Source organism: Alosa sapidissima, chromosome 19 (genome assembly GCF_018492685.1).
Source record: "Alosa sapidissima isolate fAloSap1 chromosome 19, fAloSap1.pri, whole genome shotgun sequence".
Lineage (NCBI taxonomy): Eukaryota > Metazoa > Chordata > Actinopteri > Clupeiformes > Clupeidae > Alosa > Alosa sapidissima.
This window is the reverse complement of record NC_055975.1, coordinates 4,918,745-4,931,504: the sequence shown is the minus strand read 5'-3', so window position 1 is coordinate 4,931,504 and position 12,760 is coordinate 4,918,745. Positions and strand designations below refer to the sequence as shown.

The 12,760-nt window shown below is 45.9% G+C and overlaps 1 protein-coding gene across 8 annotated transcripts in view; it reads left to right on the top strand.

The window, feature by feature from the left end:
• Nucleotides 1-12,760, top strand: part of LOC121693546 (AT-rich interactive domain-containing protein 1B-like) — a 148,620-nt gene that overhangs the window by 131,620 nt on the left and 4,240 nt on the right. For 7 of the 8 annotated variants that reach the window (XM_042073069.1, XM_042073064.1, XM_042073067.1 and 4 more), the window contains 10 exons: nt 921-1,048; nt 2,970-3,100; nt 5,722-5,862; nt 6,094-6,303; nt 6,845-7,049; nt 10,445-10,583; nt 11,093-11,250; nt 11,788-11,935; nt 12,217-12,333; nt 12,507-12,582. In XM_042073069.1, the coding sequence (XP_041929003.1) occupies nt 921-1,048; nt 2,970-3,100; nt 5,722-5,862; nt 6,094-6,303; nt 6,845-7,049; nt 10,445-10,583; nt 11,093-11,250; nt 11,788-11,935; nt 12,217-12,333; nt 12,507-12,582 (1,453 nt within the window). The remainder of the gene's footprint in view (nt 1-920; nt 1,049-2,969; nt 3,101-5,721; nt 5,863-6,093; nt 6,304-6,844; nt 7,050-10,444; nt 10,584-11,092; nt 11,251-11,787; nt 11,936-12,216; nt 12,334-12,506; nt 12,583-12,760) is intronic. The other variant, XM_042073066.1, reaches the window with a different exon arrangement.

Sequence of the window (12,760 nt, the reverse complement as noted above, 5' to 3'; positions counted from 1 at the left end):
GCTATTAAGAGGCGCCTGTCCTCTTATGACGAGACAGCCAGGCCCATTTCTGTGTGGCTTCAGTGCAGTATGTGGAATGGCTGTGCTCATAGAAGCAGCTCTTGCGCATCTCAGTGATTCAACAGCCATCATAAGTAAATGGTCCCCTCGGGCAATTGAAGTCTACCATTTTTGAAGCAACCTAGTGCACTACCTGTGCATCTGACTGAGTAGCTGTGAAAGATTAAGAGCAGGTTGTGTGCTGTGTCATAAAGTCAGCGTGGGAAAGTAGAGTTGGCTTTTAGGGGGCTTAGGGGTTTGATCTTTTTCCTCTTGGCAGGTTTGTCACTATGCATAAATGATAACGATGGACACTTACAACAGTGTCCTTGGTTACTGACTACAACTTTTCTGTAATGTTCACTTGCATGACCCCAGGCAATTTCTCCAGTTTAAGAGGGGTACCAGTTTCAGGCATGAATGTAAAATTAGATAGTAAAATTCTGACATTTTTGCATTGTTTGTGGAAGTATGAAATGTGGAAGTTGTGAAGAGCTGAATTTCTTGATTATGCATTTCAGTGGTTCATAATTAAACACTGAACAAACAATGTTTGGAGTGAAAGTAGTTGTGTATGTAAGTTCTTTGATTAGTTTCATGAAATTAGCCCTTTACTCTTACCTCTGTGCTCACTGTTACACACAGTTCTGACTAACCTCTGACATGAAAGCTTTGCTGGACATGAAAGCTTTGCCTTAAGGTGGTTTGTGTGTGTGTGTGTGTGTGTGTGTGTGTGTGTGTGTGTGTGTGTGTGTGTTTGCGTGTTTTCTTATGTACTGTGACAGTTGTTATTATGTCTCCCATACTGTTTGTATATATAATACATGCCTCTATCTCATTCTGGTCCTCTCCTCCCTCCCTACCCCCCTCTCTCCTCTCAGACAGGGGAGCTTCTCCGCCCTGAACCAGATGAGTGGGATGGGGACAGGTGCCCCCTATGGGCAGCCATACGCCAACGCCTCTGGGATGATGACATCACAAGCCCCCACCCACACCACTCCGACCTCAGGTAATGTCCACTGCTGCAGTTCCCATAGCAACCCGACACACAGACCCATACATTTGCTTTACAGTTTCTATCAGCCAGATTCAAGGATGGTCATGGGGGATCATCTGGGCCCTGTGCAAAAACACACCCATTTAATTCATCTGCTTTGCTTCAACTTGGTTCTTTTCAGATGTAAAAAGGTCTGTGGCTCCTCTTGAACCCTTCCCTTTGTTTGAAACACACCTGAAAGATCCAGGTTTTAGGACTGGCCGTGAAACAGAGCATTCTATGCTGATTTTAATTTTAAGGACTGCAGATGAATCACAGGCCCAAGGACTCTTTAGAAAAGCCCTTTCACTGGATAGCAGCCGCAGAAAAAGGGAAAAATAGTTTCCCTTTGTTCCTTTCTCTAGAAGAACAGGGACAAGAGGGACACACCTTGGAACTTTTCCAAACATTCTGTATTGCCTTGCCCTGTTTGACTTGATGGTGTTCATTATCATTTCATTGGAGAGGGGAGATTTGAAAAACCTTAAAGTAGAAATCCTATCATCTCAAAAACATTTTTTTCTTAACTTGAACTTTTAACTTTTGTTAACTTAACCTTCTTTTTCTTAACTGTTAAAGCACAAGTCTGTTCTATGCTATTATTGTATGTTCTATACAAGTCTGTTCTGTTCTATTTCACTTACACTTAGCGGTCATGTAAAGACTAGGATGACGGTTCTTTGTGTATCGTGAATGTTGTCTAGATGGCTTCATAAGGATAGAGGTGAATGTGGGGTTCTCTAGGCAACATGCTTTTTTTATTAGCAGGAGTTATTGCCATGTGTGCGTGCACGCGCACGTGTGTGTGTGTGTGTGTGTGTGTGTGTGTGTGTTAGGGGGTCATACCCGCTGCTCTCTCAGGGTGCTAATCCACAGGGCAGCAGGAGAGATTAGCCCACTGACTGCAGCACACTGTGCCAGCTGATCCACGCACGCACGCACACACACACACACACACGCGCACACACACACACACACACACACACACACACACACACACACACACACACACACACCATCACTGGTGTACAGTAAAAAAGATGTTTATGTATTACACACAAAAGCAAGTGCTCATACATCCAGACATATACATCAAATTCAAAAAATCGAATTTACTCATATAGACATACATTAATGTTTAAACACTGCCATTTATGATGAATTGTCTCTGAGTAGGCATCCATTATGCAAGACAATGCCTTACAAATAAACTGTCAAGAAAGCCTTCAAATGTGATGTACTGCTCACATACACTCTGCGGAAAGAGGGGCCTGGTGTGTTCTGTCTTTCTGGGAAAGACAGCAGAGAACACACACACACACACACACACACACACACACACACACCATCACAACCCAGACTCCCCATCCCAGTCCCTCCTCCCCTTGCAGTCACACCAGGGGACAAGCAGCCAAGCAGCTCTGACATTTATGCTAGAACATCACTTCTCTCTTTTTTCTCTCTTTGCATACCTCTTACCTTGGCACTTCAAACCCACTGAATTGCTCATTCTGGCTCTCTGTTGGTGCATTTGGATATTAAGTAGTGTCATTTGTTATCTTTATCTGTATATGCCATGTAGCATAGACAGCAACATACCAGGTAGCAAGAGAATGTTTGTCAAAAGGCATTTTTTCACAGGTGATAGATATTATCTAATCTCAGTAATCTAATTTCTCTAACCATTGAAAAGTTTTATTGCTGATCTTCCATCTACATGCTGGAGGTGTACGCATACACTGAAATTAAAGTCTATTGTATGTCTGTCTGCACTGAATTTATGGAGCTGTGATGGTTTGTACTTCATGACTGTTTTTGTACCACTGTAAACCATACTCACATCAGATGGCTACGGTCCCTCCAAGGGACTTGTGACAGCAGTGATCTTTTTTAGTGCTTCATTCCTCCGGCTGTTGTCTTCCAGGAGCGGGAGGGGTGAGTGGAGAGGGGGTGATGGGAGCCGAGGCCAAGCAGAAAGGAGAAGGCAAAGAGGAGCCTCCCACAACAGAGCCGCCTAAACCCAAGGTTAGTGCTTGACCCTTCTCCCCTCTAAGCTCTAACTGATTCTGCTTTGTCTTAGTAACTATGTCTTTTGCATGCAAATTGCCCCGGAAATATAATTGCTGGGAAAGCTTAGCTATTCCTGTGGTTTCAAAGATGCACTGAAAAATCATCCTCTGATGACGTTGGTATTTCTCGGATGGATGTTCCCAGGCCTGGCCATGTTGCATCAGTCTCTAATGTGACTCCACCTGGACAGGAGTCCAGCAAGCCTTCTTCATTTAATGTCTCTATTTATGTTCCTAGATACAGTTATTTGGGTTTGGGGACCATCTGGTTACTGATCTTTTGACTAAATTTCAATGACAGGTCATTTCCATAAGTATAAATGTTTCACATCCGTTGTCCTGTGCATGTCCTCCAACAAAGGAGAGGTTGTGAGGCAGGTGTGGACGTGGCTTTCATAGAAGGGTATTTTTGGCTGTTAAGTCCAACAAATTTTCTTTATTCTGATTAATTTATTCATATGCTTGCATTTTTATCAATATTAATGTGCAAAGCTGTTTGCGTGGTTCATTCTAGCCTTCAGCTCTTTTGTTGCCCGATGTTCGCCTGCTGGAGAAGTTCTTGTGGGACCTTACTCACAAACATACACTCACACACACACACACACGCACACACACACAGACTCACACACCCACCCACACAAACACACACACATACACAGACAAACAAACTTGCCCACATGTACACCCACAATCCCAGCATTTCATCCCAACCCGTTTTTTTTTTTTTTTGTTCGTTCCCGCTTGCAACTTTTCCCCGTGTCAGCTTCCTGGCCCTTTGACTCTTTCTTGTTTTCTGTTTATCTCGCCGCAAAAACACAGACTCGCTCTAAATCCCTCCTCTTTGCTGATCATGGTGCTCGGCTGCTGAATTATTTAAGGCAGTCAAAGTTGTGCGCCAGGCCCCCAGAGCCGCCTGTGGAGCCGTTCTCTCCCTTCCTCTCTCTCTCTCTCTCTCTCTCTCTCTCTCTCTCTCTCTCTGTCTCTCTCTCTCTCTCTCTCTCTCTCTCTCTCTCTCTCTCTCTCTCTCTCTCTGGTCGCTCCCTGCTCTGGAGTGGGAAGAAGGAGGGGTGGGGTTGGGTGGATCTGAGGGGGTGGCGGGGGCACTATCTTTCGCTGACGCGTGAAATCTGTCATGGTTGCGCTGCATCACTTACAGTACCTGTGCCCACAGGCCAGCATACCAAACAGGATCTCAGGGAGAACAACACTGCCACACCTCATCTGCCCTCTCCTTCTCTTTCTCTCTCTCACTTTTTTTTTTCTCATTGTTACTTTGAATATCTTTTTTTCTCATTTACTTCCTCTACTGTGCTCCTTTTTTTCTTCCTCTCTCTCTTTCTCTCTCTGTCTTTCTTTTTCATGCTGGCAAACAGTGATCTTGCAGTTGTTCACTGTAATTACACTCAATAGGGCAGATTTGTAAGCACTGATGGAGAGCCTCCTGTACAGCAGAAGATGAAGTGAATGACCAACTAAACCAATAGAACAGCCATGGTTCCCGCGGATCCTTAAAAAGTCTTAAAAAGTCTTAAATACAACTTTCGGTTTTTAAGGCCTAAAAAAGTATTACATTTGCGTATGGGACCGCTAGCGAGTGAGCGAGCGCAAGAGAGCGAGTGAAATGTCTCCATCCATCTGAACGCAATTATATAAGTGACTATATAAGGCTACGGGAGGAAGTGTAGTGGTTGCAGAGTGAAGATGATTTTCACGGGTGTGGTTAAAGGTATGAAAACGGTAATAATATGTACAAATATGCCTGACGTTTTCGTGGTGTAGCCGAGGCCTGAGAGATACGCAGGTAGCCTACGTGAGCGGGAGAAAGTTGATAAGCCAGTTAGCGATAGGGTGGCCATATGTTCGAATTTAGGGCGGACATATGGAATTTATTTGTGAAATATAACCGCATATTTTTTTTGATTGTCGGCGACTGGCTACATAAAAAAAGAACGTGCGTTCATAATACATGCGTGCTTGAGATGAAACCAGCAGTTTTCAGCAGGATCCGAGGAGGACCTCTCAATTAATTTAAAACAAAACAATGGTTTTACAATGTTTCAGTCAAGCTTTGGTTTGTTTAGATACAACTGGTATGCAAAATGTAAAGTAGTGGATTAACTTTAATTTGCTGTGCTGTATATGGGGCATATGATGCATATGGGAATAGATGCACATAGTAAATTATATAAAGTAGGCCTATTAAAATATTTAAATAGCTTAGTCTAACTTTGAAAAAAAAATATTGAAGGGAATCCAGTCCAGTGCACATGTCTTTGGCAAGTAATATAGGCTACTACAGATACAGGTGAAGAACAGTCATTCTCAGCCAGTAAGCACAACCAGATATGTACAGCCAGCTTCAAAAGCAAGCAGCCCAGACCCTAAAATGGGGCATTTATAGCTGTGAAGGTAATTCACACAATATTTTTCTTTCGCCAAAATATATTTCGTAACTTCTGTAGACATCCAAACTTAAGATGTCATGAAACGGTCTTAAAAGTCTTTAAATTTGCACTTGGAAATGTGCTGATACTCATGACAGCGTGTTAACTCAGTGGCTATTCCCACCTTCCCCAGGATGGCTTCAACTCCCAGTGTCTGTCCCAGCCCCCGACCCCATCTCCGCTGGCCCCAAGTCCAGCCAGCCTGTCCTCCTGTCACGGCGACGACAGTGACAGCATCAGCAGTCCCGTCTGGCCCAAGACTCCATCCAGTCCGGTATGTACTGTAGAACCACACCACTACCTTCAGGTGTTCCACTTCTCACAGTTATACTGTAGCTCCCATTATTCCGACATCTTTCCTTCATTCTCTCTCCATCACACCATCCCCGATGGCCAGACTCTGCTTTTGTTGGTCCTTCTCCCTTTCTCTCAGTAACTCTTTCTCTTTCTCACTTCTTCTCTTGCTGTCTCTTTCTCCCTGTCTGTCTTTCCTCTGTGGTTGCAGAAGTCCAGCTCGGCTCCCATGGCTGGGGATAAGGTGTCCCGGCTGTACGAGCTGGGCGGCGAGCCCGAGAGGAGGCCCTGGCTGGACCGCTACCTGTCCTTCATGGAGGAGCGCGGCACGCCTGTCCCCCACCTGCCGGTCATCGGCAAGAAGACACTGGACCTCTACCGCCTCTACACCGCTGTCAAGGAGATCGGGGGGCTCGCCATGGTGAGTTGGTCACTCTGAAGGACTCAGGGCACCTGGCTCCACCACATGTGTAGGGTAGCCCACTGATAATGATCCTAAGTGTGTGGAGTGAAGGGCTTCAGAGTCTCCCATGGCTAATAATGCCAAACTAGCTGACTAGCATGTGTGCTTGGAGCAGAACAGAAGACAACTTTAGATGGATGTTCCAGTGTATGTCTGTCACAGAGAGACCAGGGAGAGCTCTTTTGAGTTGGCACATTTCAGAATGATATATAAGCTGACATATCAGTATTACGTTAGCTTCAGAGCTCTGCCTGTCTCTCATGTCTTAAAAAGCACAGTGTGTTTACATTACATTTCAGGTAGAAGTGCTCAAACCCAATTGCTGTCTGCCGGCTAGATTGGAGCCACGATTAGCTCCCATGTAAAACTAATGCCTGGATGGAATAATAGCCCGCTAAGACAGATAAGAACACAGGGCTGTGCTGAAGTCTTCACGCTGTCTCACACAATCACATGAAAACCAGCCCCTCACACACACACACACACACTGTGTCTACAGATGAACAAGAACAAGAAGTGGAGGGAGCTGTCGTCCACCCTGAGCGTGGGGACCTCCAGCACGTCGGCCAGCTCTCTGAAGAAGCACTACATCCAGTTCCTGTTTGCCTATGAGTGTAATGTGGAGCGAGGAGAGGAGCCCCCACTGGACGGCTGCCCCGCAGGGGACAAGAAGCAGCCACCGCGGCCTCAGCCTCCGTCGCCAGGTAAGTCATGTGCCCGCTGCCTATGTGGAACCCCACTGAGGGGCCATGGGATGGGGATCACTGGAGTCTGCCTGTTGGCAAACTAAGTACTAAAGTGGTTCACTCTCCCCTTGTATATACATATTTTTGTGCCACTAGCAATTCTATTACTCTCTCTCTCTCTCTCGCCTCTTCATCATCCTGGAGTCAGAACTGTCACCCTTTGTGCAGCAGTGCTGTTTTGATGTTTTAAGTCATAGGCATGGTTTGAACTTAAGCACCAAGTGCAGAAGTTTGTTAAACCGCTCTCTAATGAGGTGGACTTCTTGCCTGTAAAAGGAGCGTTCTGTGTTTAGTCATGCCTGTGCCGAGAGCTCGTCCCATTAGCGCTGACGTCTAGAGAGGTGAGGAGAGCGAGCGCCAGGCTGGGCCAAAGTCTCGGCTCTCACTTAAAGCCCCGATGAGGAGTGTGACCTCGACCTGAAATTAGCCGCAGAGAGCAGAGCTGTCGCAAGGAAACAGCAAAGGGAGACAGAAGCTCTGCTGAGAGTGCGCTCAGCACACAAACACACATACACACCCACTCACCAACTCACCCACCCACACATACCATACACAGTCACACACAAACACACACACATCAGAGCGCAAGCGCAGCCACTTATGCTTTCACATACACAGGGAGTAGTGCGTTTGCATGTACGGGGAGAGATGGCAACAACAGTTGAGTCGTCCCGGAGCATTGTGCAGCGCCTCACCTCTGGCCCCAGGAGAGATTGGGCTCGTTTCATCCTAATGCTCCGCATCCTGCCTTTCATCTCACTGTGAGCCGCCGCTTGTCTCCCGGCTGCTCCGCACACAACCTCACTGCCGCTCTCCCACCACCACCACCACCACCACCGTCACTCCTCCTCTCTCTGCTCCCTCCATTCTACATTTCCTCTTTAGTTTTTATTTATTTATTTATTCAACCTGTTTTTTTTCTTCTCCATGTGCTACTATCATGAGAGAATGTTAACAAGAACCCCACTCAAAGAATGCCAAGATACAAGCCTTTGGTTGGAATTCAGGTTATGCATTTTTAAAGCATTTCCTCTTCTCAGGGAGAGATTTGCTTGCGTCTGTGTGCCTTTCACTGCCCTTTGTGGTGGTGTGATTTCTTTTCTTCTGTGCGTTTTATTTTCCTGTTCCTGCTACTCCTGCTTCATATTGCTCTTTGCGTGACTATGAACTTTTCACACAGCTGAGTAGACCCAGATAAAGGCACCCATTCCTCTCCCAGTCGCTGCAAACAGCAGACATCTTTGCTGACCTGGCTAGTGTATGTTGCATCTCAAGCCACCACATCTAAAGGCCCGTGCAGAGGCCTCCTTCCTCCCTTGGCCAGCGGCCATCCTCCAGCCCAGAGAGAATACAAGGTGGAAGCTGACAGGCCTGGTGTCTGGCACGAGCGGTGTTAAGGGGGCTCCACTGAGTGGGAATGGACTGATGACGCACACAGGCCACTCATGCTGCTCTCGGCCGGCCGGCCGTCTCGTCTGGAGATGTCTGTCTGAGGCCTGTCAGCCGCATGGGAAGCGGCCACTTAGACTGGCAGGTGGCGCCTCTCGGCCCCCACTGCACCGCTATATATAGCTGTCAGGTGGTGATGTCAGAGCACTGAAGTTGTCATGGTGCCAGGAGGGGAGGGGGGGGTAGGAGGTGGTTGAGGGGGGATGATGTGAGGTAGAGGTTTGTGGTGGGGGTGGGGGGTACAGATTCCCCCAAGGAAGATTAATGGAGGTGGATTGTGGGACGTAAACAAAAGTGACCTCCAGTCAACCTCAATTCACATGCTGACCCAGTGAGAGAGAGGCTTTTTTCTCTTTTCCAATCTGGCCACCTCTCTCTCTTCCTCCCTCTCTCTCTCTCTCTCCCTCTCTCTCTGTCTATCTCTCTCCACCTTCCCTTAAAATATGGAGTAAAGGGCACAGCAGTTCAGGCTGAGTAAATGTCCCCTCCCCTGCCTGCGTTCCTGTGTGCGTCAGCCAGTAGGCATGTGAAGTACGCCGAGGCTGTTAACCTCCAGTAACCCTGCCATTGTTTACTTTTGGAACGTTCCACGTGTTGCCGGCGGCAATGGAGCAAAGGGATATCCTAGAAAGAGGAGGAATCCCACACACACTCATGTTGCCCTCCCCTCCTCTTCTTCTTTCCCCTTCTTCTCTCTCCAAGGACAAAATGCTCCCCCCCCCCCCCTCTCTCTCTCTCTCTCTCTCTCTTCAGGCACTGCACGTCCTTCCTGTACACTCCATCTCTCTCTCAATGCATTGATGTTTCAATGGCCTAATGAGGATGCAAACGGTTATGGTTGCATTATTTAGAATTGATATAAATATTTTACGCTATCATTGGCTTATTTTTTTTTTATTTGGAGCCATGTTATGTATTAGAGGGCCTTGGGGTATGTCTTCTACTCATAGCGTGGTGCTTATTCAGAATTTTTTTTTTTGCTTATTAAAAAACTAGACACATTGTGGTTCTAATGGACTTCTTAATATCATTATTTGCCCAGCCATTGTCTGTAATGTGATATTTAATAACTACACTCATTTAGATTTCTATTTAGAGTCCTAGAAATTCTCTACACTTAATGTCCTGCAAATAAAAATAAAAATCAGAACAGCCGTGGCCTTGATTGAAATGATGAAGAACAGTAAAAACAGTACAGCCATCTGTTTCTTTCTCTCTCTGTGTGTGTGTGTGTGTGTGTGTGTGTGTGTGTGTGTGTGTGTGTGTGTGCGTGCGTGCACGAGCGTGCATATGTCCATGGTTCTGAGCTTCTCTACCCATGTGAGCTTAACACCAACACCAACCAAAATGGAGAGCAGTCTTCTAAAACAGCCAACGTGCCTCCCAGTGTAGCAGTAGTTTTTTTTTTTTTTGTGTGAGAGCGACTCCCTGCCCTCTCTGTGGCCCCAGTGTAGCGCTCTCTACGCTCCCAACATCCTCCTGCACTGAGGGCTGTGGGATGCACTCAGTTACCCAGCCACGGTTTTGTGTCATCAGTGTAAACCGCAATATCTCAACATAGCTAGTTTTTTTTTTTTTTTTAGGAAGGACATCAATAGTGTCAGTATTATTGATGTTGGTTCTGATGCACTGTCAACCATTGCTTTTGTAATACGCCACTGTTATTGTAGGACTGCAGATTGTGCATCTGGGACCAGTTTACCATAGTTTATCACTATGAGACATCAGTACTGCCTAACTTCAGCTACTGTTGGTACCAGCTATATTTCACCTCTCCTGTTACATCGACCCCAATTCATGAGAAGCTAACTGGTCTTGATTTTATAGTCCATTGCTTGGTTCTGTGTTCGTTGTGTCAGTATATTTAATCACTTTTTTGCCTCCTCCACTCCTCTCTACTCCAGCCAACTCAGGCTCTCTGCAGGGGCCTCATACCCCCCAGTCCACGGGCAGCAGCTCCATGGCCGAGACGCCAGGCGACCTGAAGCGGCCCACCCCAGCCAACACCCCACAGGGCCATGTGCCACCTGCACCAGTCGGCAGGTCAGTTATCCAGAATGTTACACCCCACTCTGTCCCGTCTCCTTTTTTTCTCTGAACTCTTATGTGTCTAAGATGCTGTGGATTGGATGAAGGGCTCAGTGACTGTGACTGTTGACTAACTGTGATGGTGTTTTAAACAAATACATTAGCAAGTGAATATAAAAAGAATGAATTACAGATGCTTGTAGTTAGTAAACACTTTGTGCTGTTGTGTATTATGTACTGATGCTACCGTTACAAGTGTATCATATGATAATGTGTTCAGAAAAACAGTTGTATTTTTGACAAATCTGGAATACTAGTTGTTTGTTTGGCTATTTTTTTTTTTTTTAAATATCAGATGAACAACAATATACAATAAATATGCTCATTTTAGCATATTTATAATTTTATTCAGTCGACAATAACCTCATCATATTTGAATAAACCATTTGATCATTTATGAATAAACCATTTCATGTGTGTAATCAGATGTCTCAGATGGTAACTCTCCTCCCTGTATTTGGCAGGAACAATTCGATCAGCATCCAGGACCCCTTCTCGGAGGCCAGCGACCCCAGCCTCCCCAAACGCAACTCCCTCCCCCCGAGTGGCCCCTACCAGCCAGAGCCCATGATGAGGATGCAGTTTGAGGCCAACAAGGACCCCTTTGCGGGGATGAGGAAGGGTAAGAGCATTCCTCCATCTCCGGCGAGCTGCTCCCTCTCCAACCCTCTCAGCCCTCTCAGGTCACCTCTCCACTCAAGGACCTCCCTCTCCTCCTCTCTCAGCTGCCCTCTATCTTTCCTCTCCTCTCCTGACGGCACTCTGGCCAGTCAAATCTGTTTTTCCTATCACTTTTTCCCCTCTCTCTCTCTCAGTGGAAATGAGAATAGCTCATAGATTTACACATTGTTAAATATTCTTCAGCCCTTGCACTCTTGGTGAAAACCAGATGAAAGGTCTCTGTTTCAGGAGAAGGTGACACACCAGGTTTAGGATTTAATGGAAAAACAGCATATTAAAATAGACAGAGAGAACGTTCTTAGTTCACTGAAAATCGTATGAAAAGCGCTGCTGCCCCCTACTGGACATAAATTGAATATGTAGTAAACATTGATTTAAACATTAGTTGAATTAATATCTGCAACATGTGGTAGTTGTCACTTGTTATGCAGAAAGAAAACACAGGAATGAATTAATCCAATGAAACCCTTCATTTCAGTGGCAGGCTGTGGAGATCCTTATATGGCCGGGCAGATGCCCTCCAGTGCCATGCAGGAGATGTATGGCAGGAGTGCGCCCGGCCCCATGTCTGCTCTGGGTATGGGCCCACGCCCCCAGTACCCCTATGGACCAGGCTATGACAGGAGGTGAGTGGTGACGTACATGTACATAGGCATGTACTGTAGATCTGCTCACAGACACACACACATGCACACAGGGATGTACCGTATAGTTCAATGGATTGCATGTTGTTTTGATGAACACAGTTCTTTGTCTGTGCTCTCTAAAACTGCATTTCTTGAAAGTGATCTCATTACATTAATGGTAGAAACACTCCCTGAACTGTATGTGCATACAATGTTACTTTGATAAACACAGTAACATTCCTGTATTAATGCATAGCTGTGTGCCTGTGTGTGTACTGCAGGTCAGAGCACATGATGAGGATGGAGGGGAGCATGGGTCCACCTGGAGGTCAAGGCAGTGTTGGCCCATCAAACAGTGATGGCAGTATCTACTCATCCAGCAGATATCCCTCACAAAGGTAAGGGTCATGGTATAGGAATGTGTATATGTGAGCTCTGTGCAATGGCCTAAGTTGTGTGTGCTCTGTAACAATGTATCACAGTGAGTGTTATTAGGTGTCTCTTCATGTATTTAGCATATAATGCTAATCCGGCTTGTGATTGTAAACACCATGTCTCTCCTGTTTCTAAGGCATGAGGGCTACGGGCAGCATTACCCTGGTATGCCATACGGTGTACACCCTTCTGGAATGTTCCCTCAGCAACAGGTGAGAGGCAACCTGTATGTTAGAGGTTTCAACTGTGTTGCTCAAACGATCACAACTGATGAGAATTATCAAACCTAAATAAATCAGAATGAGTCATGCAATAGGAACATTAAAAACTGTTTTTAAGTGTCATTTTCACAGTATTCTTCTTTATTTGATCATGTAAGACTAAAGGTGT